The 14,431-nt window shown below is 42.6% G+C and overlaps 1 protein-coding gene across 2 annotated transcripts in view; it reads left to right on the forward strand.

The window, feature by feature from the left end:
- The window catches only part of DIP2C (disco interacting protein 2 homolog C), a 377,912-nt gene that overhangs the window by 246,177 nt on the left and 117,304 nt on the right, over positions 1-14,431 (forward strand). For both annotated transcript variants that reach the window (XM_084872178.1, XM_084872177.1), the window contains 3 exons: positions 5,037-5,171; positions 7,715-7,834; positions 9,154-9,351. In XM_084872178.1, coding sequence (XP_084728304.1) covers positions 5,037-5,171; positions 7,715-7,834; positions 9,154-9,351 — 453 coding nt within the window. The remainder of the gene's footprint in view (positions 1-5,036; positions 5,172-7,714; positions 7,835-9,153; positions 9,352-14,431) is intronic.

Below are 14,431 nucleotides of genomic sequence, written 5' to 3' on the forward strand. Positions count from 1 at the left end.
CTTAGTATGTCAGGTAAACCTCTGACTACCTGAGCTGCTGGCCCAGGGCCTCTGAGTCCTTTCTAACCATCTGCAGATTTAGTCTGAGGGTGATTTGTCTGAACATTTGTAAGCAGCTGTGAATCTCCATTATCAGTATCACACTCACATGCTCACACATACACTCAAACTGATACACACTCACATGCGCACTCACATACACACACACACATGTTCACAAGGTTACACACATCACACCATCACATGCTCACACACACCCTCATGAGTTCACACTCACAAACATCATGCATGCATTCGCACATATGCTCACACACGTAGGAAAAATGAATCAAGGTAAACAGTATATTGTTCTGTCCTGGAGTGGTAATCCTATATGATAAAAGGCTAATATATAAATCAACTGAACTGCGGAATGACTTGTCGCTATGATGCACACTGACCACCAGGGAGCACATGCTCAACTCAGGAGCTGTCCCCTGGTGGTCAGTGTGCTCCCACAGGGAGAGCACTGCTCAGTCAGAAGCCAGGTTCATAGCTGGCGAGCGTAGCAGCATGGTGGGAGCTTTTCCTGCTTCCACGGCCGCACTAAGGATGTCTGGCAGAGGGCCCCTAAGGGCTCCCAGTCTGTGAGAGGGTGCAGGCCAGGCTGAAGGCTACCCCCCTCCCCTCTCAAGTGCGCAAATTTCATTCATCGGGCCTCTAGTTGAAGGAATACGATAAATCCTCACATGCTGTAATGTCATGTGCCACTTTTGGTCAAGACACTAGTTAGAGCTTCCCTGTGAGGTGCCTTCCATGAGACGCAGTGAAAGTGGAAGTTCCTGGTGAAACTGAGGAGGCATGCTTCTCTCCTGATTGGTTGCCGTTGAAAGATGGGCCGTAGCAGCGAGCAGTCCAGCCTGATCCCCAGCAGCAGGGCTGATGCTCAACTCCCACAAGGGCTGGCTCTTCCCCTCATCCTCTCTGTGTATTCATTTTACCATGTGTTGTATTTTGTCAGAATCATGGCTGATGGTTAAACTTTGTTCACCTTCACATTTTCATTTAGGGAGCTGGTTTTCCACCACCAGGTGGAGGGCATGGTCATGTCATCTTAGGAAGCTGGGGCAGCTGGGCAGGCCAGGTGGTATGAGGGCCTGGGTCACAGGTACCTCCTCAGTGACAGCAGTGGTCGAGTTGAGGAGACCTGGGATAGGGCATTCTTAGTGTACAGAAACTTGGGTTCCTTTGAACATGTTACTATGCATCACCAATTAGTGAACCATGAGCATGTTGCTTTTTACATATAAAAACCTATTTTTCTACTTTTCTTCTCTTTATTTGGGGGCTGAAGTTATTTGGGGACATAAAAATAATTAACAAGCTTTAAAAGTGGGGTTTATCACCATGACCCTGAGATTCCAGTTCAAACAGTTAGAATTAAAGAACAATTCTTTCCAGCAGGTATTAGAACTGGAGGCATTTTATCAAGTTGTCAAGTGCTCTTTAATTCATTCTTTGAACTATTCCTGCAGCATTTGCTGAGCAGACAGCGTGGGCTGGGTGTAGATAACGTCAGACCCTGAGTAGGACACAGGGAGCCCGACTGAGACAGTCATTAGGAGAAGTGGAGGAAGCAGCGATTTCCAAGGTCGGTTCAGCAGGGAGACCAGCCAGGACCCCGAAATGGTCATGGCCAAAAACAGCTGTGCAACGGGGTGGATTGCTGGCAAGAGTAACAGACTAAAACCCTGTGTGGGGTGGAGGTGGGTGTCAAGGACCGAGGTGGAAACCCTGGTACAGATGGCGCCAGAGTAGCATGCAGATCCTGCCATGAAAGATGGTGGAATTGCACAGCCCTCCTGCCTCCTCGTGTGCCCAGCCTGAACTCCTGGTTCACAGGGAACCATGTCCCTGCTGACAACAAACACCACGCAGGGGCAGGTGAAGCCGAACCCATCCCATGGCGGGCAGAGGAGAAGGTGTCACCGATAGTTCTCTGGGCGCTCACAGTGGAGGTGACACTTGATAAGTGGCAGGAAGGATGGCTGCCATTCTCGATTTAAAGTACTGTGAAACTGATCACAGGAACAGTGGGCCTTCTTGCTCAAAAGATACAACCCGCTCTAATGAGGGTTCTTAGTCTACTTAGCACTTCTGACACGTGGACTCCACTGGCCTCGTGCCTGGAGCTGGCGAGCATCTTAGACATTCAAACCTGCAGCATCCACCCAGCTCCACTTTTGCTTACCCACTGACAAGTGTTTCCTGAGCATCTTATGTACAGGGCTTTTCTAATACTCCCCCAAAGATAGGGTGCCTCGGTAAAAACTCACGTCCTGATCTTTATGAAAATAAAGCAGGGTACAGTGTGTCACGGCAACATCAGCACGTCCTCTGGCTCCTCACAGGAGCAGCTGCTGGGCTGGTGATCTCAGGGTGACAGCACCCACTAGGAATGGGGTAGGGGGCAGGAGGGGAGGTGACAACTAAGTAAGTTTGGAAAGCACTTTGAAGTCACCCGGCTGTCACTGTTCCTGCTTTATTATCGCTAGCTATATCGAAATCATTATTTTTCCCAACTTCAGAGTGGAACATGACAGTATTCCTGCCACCCAGCACAAAGACAGATTGGCCGTCCATCATCAGTGATGAGGCTACAGTGTCACTTAAGCACCAGTGAATCTGGATAGAATTGCAATGCAGTGAATGCATGTTATAGCTACTTCCGTTTTACGTGCTAATTTGAAAGTCTGCTCAGCATACATCAGCATCTATTGTATTTTCATCTGAAATATGAGGCCCCAGTGAGTGTATTACTTGGCTATGGAGAGTTAGAGCATTTTGCAACATGAAATAAGGTCTATTTGGCAAAAGCATGGGTAGGGGTGATGAGAGGATGAACAGTCTCTGAATCATTGAAGAGGCAATTTGAATGATCCTCTTTTCTCCCTCCTACTTCCCCTTAGTGATCCACCTACTTGTTAAAATTATTTGTAACCCCAAAGCAGTATGCGCGGCCTCCTTGAGGTCATATATAAAAGTTAGCAGAGCAGCAAAACTTTGAGTCCCTGACAGGCATGTTCCCAGCAGAAGGGACGTTCTGCCTTCTTGTTCCAGCCCTCAGACTGTGAGCAGCGCCCTTTACCGAGGCTGATTGGTGTCCTGTGTTTCCTCTTGTGCTTTTTGTTGGTGATATCACTGTTTATGCAGCCCTCACCCCCACTTGTGGTGCTGAAGAGGGAGTACCTGAAGGAGGAGGCTTTCCAATGCTGGCTCCCCTTTTTACATACGGCACTAGGAAATAGCTCCCATCACATGGAACCTAATAAGGTTTAACGACTCAAAATTAATAGCCTAATATCCATTATTAGGACCCAGGATATAGAAAATGTCCTTGATAGTCTCATTTGACGTGTTTTCCTGAATGTCTTATATAATAAATATTGGGGGAATCTTTTGTAAAGTATATGATAGTATAACCCTATGCTGTGTACCTGAAACTTAATACAAAATAATACTGAATGTACAGCACAATTAAAAAATAAATACAAGAACTGTGCTTTCCCCACTGAACCATTTAGTGCTTTATGACACCATTGATGAATGCTGTGGGGAAGGCCTGCTGCACAGCTCACTGCGTAACCATCACCAATGCACTTGAGATTGTAAACACATGATTTTTTTTTTAAATCCTCACCTAGGATATGTTTTCATTGATTGTGTGTGTGTGTGTGTGTGTGTGTGTGTGTGTGTGAGAGAGAGAGAGAGAGAGAGAGAGAGAGAGAGAGAGAAACAGAAACATCAATAGGAGAGAGAAACATCAATATGTAGCCTCCTGTATTCCCCCACATTGGGGATCAAACCTACAACCTATGTATGTGCCCTGACTGCGAATTGCACCTGCAACCTTTCGGTGTACCGGATAATGCTCCAACCAACTGAGCCACCCAGCCAGGGCTTTTTGAATGACTGTTCAGTATTATTCATGCTGAAACAAACAAAATTGCTAATATTTTTTGAGTGCTCAGCCTCTATCAAGAAATGTCCTAAGAACTTTACATCTATTAACTCATCTCCCCTGCAAGGAAATCAGTATTATTATTTTTTTTAATCCTCATCCGAGGATATTTTTCCATTTTTTTTTAGAGAGAGTGGAAGAAAGAAGAAAAGACAGAAATATCAGTGTGAGAGAAACCCATCGATTGGTTGCCTCCTGCACAAGCCCCGACCAGGGCCTGGGCCGGGGAGGAGCCTGCAACCGAGGTATGTGCCCTTGACTAGAATTGAACCCGGAACCCTTTGGTCTGCAAGCTGGCGCTCTATCTACTGAGCCATACCAGCTAGGCTGGAAGTCAGCATTATTATTCCCATTTGATAGGTGAGGAGACTGAGGCACAGAGAAGTTAAGACACTTCCAAGATCTGGAAGAATAGGCAGAGCTGGGATTCAAACCCCAGGCTCTCTGCCTCCAAAGCTTGAGCTCTTAACTGCCACTACCATGACAGACAAGAAAATTACTCTTTGTGAAAAAACATGTAACTTTCAATAACTCTTTTTCTACCTTCTGCTTAAGAACATTATTCTTAACACATTGCAGACACATCATGAGAATTCTTGTGTTTTCTGTTCTAAGACTTGTGGCCAGCCACGAGAATTCTTTAAAAAGCTATGAGCTTGTAAAAACATGTAATAAATAACTTCAAAATGCAAGGGGTATTTAATTTTAAAGTGTGCCTTTAACATTTATGTAAAACGTTTTTTGTACTTGTTCAATAGAAACTTACTGGCCACTGGATAAAGCTAGCAATTAAACTACTGGTCTGCAATGTGGTAAAAGGCTATAGTGATTCATTGATGTGGCTCCTGTTATGACATGTCTGAAATTTTACCTAACTTTGTTTCATTTTGAGCAATACAAATTTTTGTAGTAGGCTTTGATTCAGAATTATGGTCTCTTCTCAGGATGTGGCCTTTTTTGAAACCCTGTTGCTTACTTAGCCTTCAGAATAACTCTATCATGATCATCCAAGAATTTATCATTTGCTTCTTTACAGAAAATCACTCTGCACCTCCTGATGTAACCACGTACACCTCAGAGCACTCAATACAAATAGAAAGGCCACAAGGCTCAACGACATCACGGACTGCACCAAAGTACGGCAATGCTGAGCTCATGGAGACTGGCGATGGTAGGTCTCCAGCATTTTCTTCCCTCCTTTGTAAACTCTATTTTTACTAACTTACCTTTGAAACCATAAGGTCAACTCACTGAATCTAATTTATGAAGTTCTTTACACACCACCCATAGATGGTGGAATAGTCACAGAAAATGCAAACTATCTCCAAGTTGGCAAGAATTACTCCTTGTAGGAAAAAAAATTATGATGTTGTAAGAATTTAGTCATGAGAAGAAAAGGAAATTTTATAAGATTCCAGTGTATTTGTTAACGAATAACTAAAGTAGGCTCAGCAATTTACAAATTAGTGTACAAGTGTTAAGACTATGAATGGTTACTTAGAAGGGCAGGATAAAGTTACGTGTAAACAAATTAATTGACATCTCTGGGCCAATGGAATGTGTTGGAATTTGGAAGAAAGAATGGCTTTTTTTTCTTCGTATTGGGAAAAAATATTAGTGATTTGATAAACTTCAGTAGTGGGGTTCTTCTTTATTCCTCATATCATGGATCTTATATATAGAGCGACCATTTCTATGACCCCGCCTGAAGCAGCATAGTAAACATGCACTGCATGCATGATTCTGCTTTCCTGCAGCCCCAGTCCTTCCCAGGCTCACAAAGGTTAGCATGGAACCCAGTGGGGACATAAAATGGTGTTTCTGTGGAAGATGGCCAAAGTAGCGTCGATGTGCCATCCATCCAGCTGTGCTATGGCCTGTGATGCAGAGGTGATGAGGAAGGCCTGGACCCAGTCCCTGATAGGCAGCATGCCTCTCAGCATGGCCAGAGCCCCAAGTCAGTGTGGTTCAGGAGCTCCCAGTAGTGCCTTAGAAGTCACTCCAGTTCGCATGCAATCGGCTTCCCTGGGAAACTTTCAGTCTCAGTGTTTGCCTTAGTTCTCTGCTAAATTCATGCTATATTAAATGGGTCATTGCTGTTGTTTTAGTCATTATCAATTTAATAACTATTGTTTTTGATGTCCATAATCCTTACCTGCTCTCCCAGGTAAGTTCGTTTTGTATGTTGTCCATTTGAGTCACATATTGTCCAGCCCAGAGTTTTTCAGTGTGATGACCTCTCCTCTCAGAATCACTTGGGGCACTTGTTAAAAAGCAAGTTCTGGGCCATCCTCAAAACCTATGACATCAGAAACTCTGGGCGAGACAAGTCCTAAGATGATTCTTACACATTCTAAACTGAGCTGAGGAACCAGTGGCCTTGTGAAATGATTTCCGATTCATCTGAACCAAATTAAGATGAGTTATTTAATGAGAAATATCCTGTTTAGAGACTGAGAAATCTGGGTTGCGTATTTTTACATATTTTCAAAACTATAAAATATAAAATGTCTCAATTCTGAAGGTGCCCATAGAGTAGTTTGAGATTACCTATGAAAATGTTTCTGATTTGATAGAAAAGTTTCCTTGAATTCTATCATATTCATGTCAAAAGCTGAGGTCTGTTTTTATGATACCTGCAGTGGAGAAGGAGGGCTGTGCCTCAGTCATTATGGGGAGACCCCCTTCAACTGTGGTTCTTAGACCATGAGAGCAGTGAGCTTCCACACCCATGGTTACCCGGTGCGGTTTCCAAGCACCCCTAAGCGGGAATGAGACTTGCCTGCAGGGAGTGCATTTGAACAGTTAAGGATGCCAACATCTTGGCACTCCTTTTATTCAGAATTTGGGTTATTTATTTTAAATTTTAAAACTTCTTGTCTTTTTCATTAATCATTTCACTTACTCAGTTTTCAAAATGTCATTCATTGTAAGAAATATGTTATTATAACTTGGCATAAATGTTTCTCAGTACATGTGGGTAAATATATGATAGTGTTTTGTGTTGCACAGAAATTGAATTAGAGACTAATTTCTGTGCTTCTAGAATGTATTGCCTGAATGTTTACTCAGGAGAGAGTGACTGGAACCCTCTGGAGGAACTCGGTGGTCACCTGCGTGGACAGGGCCTGCCAACGCGCTTGTAGAAAGCAGTCCCCTTGCTTTGGTTAGGAGGTCGGTGTGGGGGCTGACCATGCAGATGCTGCAGTTCACCCAAATTCACTGTCTCCAGCAAAACGTTCTCTTCACCCAGTGAGGCCAAGCACCAGGGATGTCAGGAGAGTCGAGGACTCAGGGAGGGTCTCTCTGCTTCATCAGGTCTCTCACCCCCTTAGAAAGAGGGGGCCAGAGACAGTGTTAGTGAGAAGGTAACAAGCCCTGTTAGGAATTAGAGGTGGGACCAAGCCCAGTCTGTGGTTGGAGCTCTTCCTCACGTCGCCAAATCAGGATGGCTCATGCAGCTGTAAATGAGAATTGTTTCTGCTGAGTCTCTACCCTCTTGTGGGTTCCCAGCAGGGTCAGTGTGTTGTGACTGTCCACCCGGTAGAATGTCTCCACTCTGCACATCGCCAAGGTGACACTTTGAGGGACACTGAGTCTCAAGCCCATCCCTGCTTCTCTCAGTCCTGAGATGGGGCAGTGGGTGTGGGTGTCTTGGCCATTTCACTGTGGTGCTTGGATTAAAGCCCATCTGCCTGTGGTTCTGTTTTTCAGGAGTGCCGGTAAGTAGCCGGGTATCAGCAAAAATTCAACAACTTGTCAATACCCTCAAACGACCAAAACGACCACCATTACGAGAATTCTTTGTTGACGACTTTGAAGAATTGTTAGAAGGTAAAAGAACCCTTTCTCACCCCCATTTATTCCAATACCCCTGTGATCCCATAAACTATAATGGTATTTTTTCTACCACGGCTATTTTCCTTTTTAAGAACAAGACGAAATCTTATCTAGAGACCGTAGGTACTGTTCCTGCGGGGTCCTGTAAAGTACTCAAGTACATCCCACAAGCCAGGCTTCTTTCTAAGGACTCTGTTGTCTTCTAGGAATGTAAGCAAATCATAGAAAACCTTGCCAACAGTGACACAGTGCCCTCTGAATAAGTTTAAGAGGAATGCAGTGAGCGTGCAGCAAGTCCCATTCACTGTTGCTCCATAGAAACCCAGGAGTCAGTATCTTAACCCCCAAGTGCTTACAAGCCTTTTAACACAAACCAGTTAAAGACAAAGCAAAATACTTACATCAAATGCAAACTCTGTGTTTTCTTGTTCTTTACATCACAAGTAAGATATAGCTGATTTTCTGCCCAGCAGATGAAAACTGTCAGTCATACACTGGGAGAGAAAAACCTCTTCCAGAAGTGAGAAAAAAGAAACTCAACTTCTCTCCTTTCCAAACAGTTAGACAAGTTGTATTTTATTGGGAAGCATTTATTTTTGTTTTACTCAAGAAAATATGGTCTGTGCTCATTGTTGTAGTTGTAGCAAATTTAAATTTACACCTCAGTATTTAAGGGCAAAATATAATTCAGCTCAAAAGATTTGAGCTATTTTTTTTTTGAGTCCAGAATTACTAGACTATGTTGATAATTAATTTAAAAAAAATTTTTTTTTTTATTGATTTTAGAGAGGAAGGGAAAGGGGAAGAGAGAGAAAAACATCAGTGATGAGAGCAAATCATTGATTGGCTGCCTCCCTCAGGCCTTGACAGGGGATTAAGCCTGCAATACAGAAATGAGCCCTGACCAGGAATGAAAGGAACCATGACCTCCTGGATCACAGGTTGACACTCAATCACTGAGCCACACCAGCCGGGCAATAATTGATATTTTTAACATAGTAGTTGTTGCAGTCCTATACTCTAGGCATGTTTAGATACACAGCTTTACTTGCCGTCAGTTTATAAATGCACTTGGGTCTCTTTAAGCACCTCACCCAAATTGCCTAGGAAATTGTAAGAAGTAAGTATCTCTTTTACATTCATGAGGCTAATATGTAGGTCATAGCCCTGATTCTAGGAAAAACATGTTTTCTGTGCATTAATAAGTTTATACCTTAAGTATAAGCCTCCTACCTCCTTTAAAATGAATAAAATCATGATTGTGCCAATATGAGTGTATTTTTTTTTAACTTTTTGTGTCCACATGTGTTTAGTTCAACAACCAGATCCGAACCAGCCAAAGCCGGAAGGAGCACAGATGTTAGCTATGCGAGGGGAGCAGCTAGGTGTGGTTACGAATTGGCCCCCGTCTTTAGAAGCTGCATTACAGCGATGGGGAACCATCTCACCAAAGGCCCCGTGCTTGACTACGATGGACACAAATGGGAAACCCTTGTACATCCTTACCTACGGTAATCCTATAAGGCTTGTCTTCCTTCTGTTTGCTTACACACACACCTGCCCCTTTCAGAGTGGTTAGTTTATGTTTGTACTGCTTTTATTTCTGGTCCTGAAATAAATGGAATCTGAAAGGAGATATTTTAGGAAAATTATTTGGTTTAAATATGAAAATTATTTATTAAATTTTTTTTTTAGTAAAATCCAGAAATGGTTCCAAAAACTTAGTGATCATCATTCTAACAAGATGTTGGAATGTGTGTGAAATTCTTGATATTTATGGTTTTAGAGGAGATTGATAGTTATTGTGTATCTAAGCTCTTTGACATATAATTCCGAAGAAACAAAATCTGTTTGCAAAATGCTTTTGCAGAAAACAAGAGAATCAAGCTATTCCTTAATTCTTCATTCAGTACAATTAATGCAGTCTATAAATATTTGGAAACAAGCATACCAGGGAGACCCCCCCCCTCTCTGTGTTCCATAGTTAAGGCGCTGTGGCAAAGCAGGTTGTCATGTTATTTACACACTGTCCGCTGCAACTTTGCAAAGAAACCAGCTTCATAACTAAAAGACCAAATGGCTCTTATTGCATTTGCATGCATAAGGTTAGAGTATCTTTTATTTTTTTAACTTTGAGTTTTATTTGCCCAGCAGTCACTACTGTTCTATGCATCTTATGGCCAGATATGGGGTGGGCAATTTAGGACAGATGTTTCATAGCCTTTTAATGACTTTGTTGGATAATTCTAAGTGGAAAAAGAGCATTTCACCCATGATGAGACTTAAGCTTGATTTTTTTTTAAAAAAATTATGCTCTTGGTTTCATCCAGGGAAATAGATAGAATACTCTCCTGTGTGAGCCTCGCCTCTGGCCAGCTTCACCTGTGAAACCGACCGTGTCCTTAGACACTGCTCCTTAGCTAGCTCTTCTGGGCTTACCTGCATACATACTGGGGACTGTAAGGCCCACCGTATGCCTGCATGAGCGCAGCACTCACTCGTCAGCCACAGGCACTGCTTACGGTGTCTGAAACACTGACTGCACTGGCACAGCCCTAGGTCTTGGAGGCCATGGATGAGTGAGACTAGGTTCTGGGGTGGTAGTCAGCCTTGGAAGCACGGCCCACTTCCAGATGATAGGGAGAATAGAGTAGGGCTGATTTTCCTCATGGATTTGAGGTGTCAGATATAGACCCATGTTATCTGTGAAAATGTGGAGTGCATACATCAACACCTGCTTTTCAATCACATATCACATATAATCACATATAATAAAGAGGTAATATGCAAATTGACCATCACTCCAACACACAACTTGGCTGGCCCCAAGATGGCCCCACAAAATGGCCAGCAGGGGAGGGCAGTTGTGTGTGATCAGGACAGCAGTAGAGGGCAGTTGGGAAGGATCAAGCCTGAAAGTGAGGGCAGTTGGGACAATAGGGCCTGCAGGGGAGGGTAATTAGGGTTGACCAGGCTGGCAGAGGAGGGCAGTAGGGGGTGACCAGGCCTGCAGGCAAAGGCAGTTGGTGGGGACCAGGCCTGCAGGAGAGGACTGTTTGGGGGGACCAGGCCTACAAAGGAGGGAAGTTGGGAGAGACCAGGCCTGCAAGGGAGGGCAGTTGTGGGGACCAGGCCTGCAGGGGAGGGAAGTTGGGGGCAATCAGGCCTTCTGGGGAAGGAAGTTAGGGGCGACCATGCCTGCAGGGGAGGACAGTTAGGGGTGACCAGGTTGGCAGGGGAGGGCAGTCAGGGTCAACCAGGACAGCAGGGTCACAGTTAGGCATTGCTCAAGCTGTCAGGGGAGTGGTTAGGGGGTGATCAGGCTGGTAGGTGGAAGTGGTTAGGAGCAATAAGGCAGGCAAGTGGTTGGGAGCCAGCAGTCCAGGATTGTGAGAAAGATGTCTGGCTGCCCATTTAGGGATCGGGAATCTCTCTCAGAGTCCCAGATTGGATAAGGAGCAGGCTGGGCTGAGGGACACACATACCTGTGCATGAATTTCGTGCACCAGGCCTCTAGTTTAAAATAATTTATTTATTTTGAGACTACAAAATGCTGACATTTAAAACACTCATTCAATAGAAGTAATGTATTTTCTCAAACTTGTTTTTCATTTGTTTATAAACTAAATATTTTTTCTTTTAAATCTTTATTGTTGAAAGTATTATAAAAAATTAAAAAGAAAATATTGATTTCTATGATGAAAACTGGAAAATGGGTAGAAACACTAACTAGATTAACATTAAAGATTGATGTTGTTGAAAAGATGCTGAAAAAAGTTTCTTGAATAGAATTGTTCTAATACCAAGTAACTTGGTATAATCGAAGGGCTAGGTCATTTACTGTATGTAGTTTACATTCAGCTCTAAAATGTAGCTTCCTCACAGCCCTCTGTTAGCAGAATTCCCAGGTGAGAAATAGGATCTTCAATAGAAAATATAGATGGTGGGTGAAGGTTGTAAGCAAACTTTAAAAAATCTTATGCTTTCCATTTATCAATATAAATAAAAGAGCATATGAAGAGAACACGTGGCATTCTATCATGCTAAATTAATAAAAGTAAATCATGCTAGGCAACTAACTTCCTTCTATCATGCCTCACTTTGAAAACTTCTCCATTTTCTTCTTTACTTTCTCCCTGGTCTTAATGAGAGCTCTGCTCATTCATTTTGCTTCGGTCCAGAGTTAGTGTGTCTATCTGTCTGTCTCTCTCTCTCTCTCTCCAGGTTATGACTTGACCTTTGTCCCAAATATTTCAAGGGATTTAGATGCTTGAGCTATAAAATCAGTGAGCAACCTTTCTATATGTTTTTGATGTTTTGCATTGTTGGTGGTGTGCTTCTCAAGCTCCCACCTGTTTCTACGTTAAATAGCCACTGTGCTCCTCATGACCTTTGATTGCCCTTTTTCACTTACCTGCCCCCCCATCAGAGTTACACTCCCCGCACAGTGCTTAGTCCTCCTTCAAATCAAAGTAAGGTTAAAATCTATGTAATAAGAAAGTTTAACATCATTTCAACATCTCTTTTCCACCCGAACATGCACATTGCTGTTTTAGAGCCTCAGTATCTGTTTCCCCAGTTAAAACATCTATTTAACTTGCCTTAAATCTGGGGAAATTTCATGTTTTAACTCCCAATTCTTAAATATGCAGTAAAGTATTATTAACCGTAGTTGCCATTCTGTACATTACATCCCTGTGACTTATTTATTTTACAATTGGAAGTGTGTGCCTTTTGTCTGCCTCCATTCATTTCGCCTACCTCCCACCCCCATCTCCAGCAAACAACAATCAGTTTTCTGACTCTATAAGCTTAAGGTTTGTTTGTTTTTTAGATTCCACATATAAGTGAAAACATATGCTATTTGTATATCTCTCTTTGACTTATTTCACCTAGCACAGTGGTCAGCAAATTCATTAGTCAACAGAGCCAAATATCACCGTACAACAATTGAAATTTCCTTTGAGAGTCGAAAACCGACTTCTGTGCATGGGCCACGAAGTTTCAGTCGCACTGTAGGTGCACGCCCACACATGGTATTTTGTGGAATAGCCACACTCAAGGGGCCAAAGAGCCTTGTGTGGCTTTTGAGCTGCAGTTTGCCAACCACTGACCTAGCATAATACCCTCTAGGTCCATCCATGTTGTTGCAAATGGCAAGATTCCATTCTTTTTTATGGCTGAATAATATTTCAATGTTTATATGTACCACATTTTCTTTATCCATTCATTTATCAATGGATATTTAGATTGTTTCCATACCTTTGCTATTATAAATAATGCTGTAGTGAACATGTGGGTGCATATGTCTCTTGGAGTTAGTGTTTTTCTTTTCTTTGGATAAATTCCCAGAGTGGAATTGCTAGACCATGTGGTAGTTCTATTTTTAACTTTTTAGAAACTTCCATACTGTTTCCCAATGTGGTTGCACCAAATACATCCCTACCAACAATGCACAAGAGTTCTCTTGCATCCACATCCTTGCCATCATTTGTTACCTCCTGTCTTGTAATAGCCATTCTAACAGGTGTGAGGTGATAATTATTGTGGTTTTGATTTGCATTACCCTGATGATTAGTGATATTGAGTTCTGTGTGTGTTTTTTTCAATTCTTTATTGTTTAAAGTATTACATATGTCTCCTTCTCCCCTCTCCCCCGCCCCCATTGACCTATCCCCAACCGTTCCCATCTCCCAGCACATGCCCTCATCCCCTTATCTGTGTCCGTGAGTTATGTTTATATGCATGCATACAAGTCCTTTAGTTGATCTTTCCTCCACTTCCAAGTCTTCTATGCCTCTGGATCTATTTTTGTTCATCAGTTTGTGTTCATTATATTCCACAAATGAGTGAGATCACGTGATATTTACCTTTCTCTGACTGTCTTATTTCGCTTAGCGTAATGTTCTCCAGGTCCATCCATGCTGTTGCAAATGGTAAGAGCTCCTCCTTCTTTATAGCAACGTAGTATTCCATTGTGTAGATGTACCACCATTTTTTAATTCATTCATCTGCTAATGGGCACTTAGGCTGTTTCCAAATCTTAGCTGTTGTAAATTGTGCTGCTTTGAACATATGGGGTGCATATATTCTTTCTGATTGGTGTTTCTGATTTCTTGGGATATGTTCCTAGAAGTGGGAGTTCTAGTTTTAATTTTTTGAGGAAACTCAGATACCGTTTTTCACAGTAGCTGCACCAGTCTGCATTCCCACCAGCAGTGGGTTCCTTTTTCTCCACATCCTTGCCAGCACTTGTCATTTGTTGATTTGTTGATGATAGCCATTCTGACAGGTGTGAGATGGTACCTCATTGTCGTTTTGATTTGCATCTCTCGAATGACTAGTGACTTTGAGCATGTTTTCATATGTCTCTTGGCCTTCTGTATGTCTTTTGAAAAGTGTCTATTTAGGTCCTTTGCCCATTTTTTTATTAGATTGTTTTTTATGGAGTCTTTAGGGATTTCTATGTTCAATATCATGTCATCTGCAAATAATGACAGTTTACTTCTTCTTTTCCAATTTGGATGCCTTTTATTTCTTCTTATCTGATTGATATGGATAGCACTTCCAGTACTATGTTGAACAGGAGTC

The sequence above is a fragment of the Pipistrellus hanaki genome (genome assembly GCF_964339955.1).
Source record: "Pipistrellus hanaki genome assembly, chromosome: 1".
NCBI classification, from domain to species: Eukaryota; Metazoa; Chordata; class Mammalia; order Chiroptera; family Vespertilionidae; genus Pipistrellus; species Pipistrellus hanaki.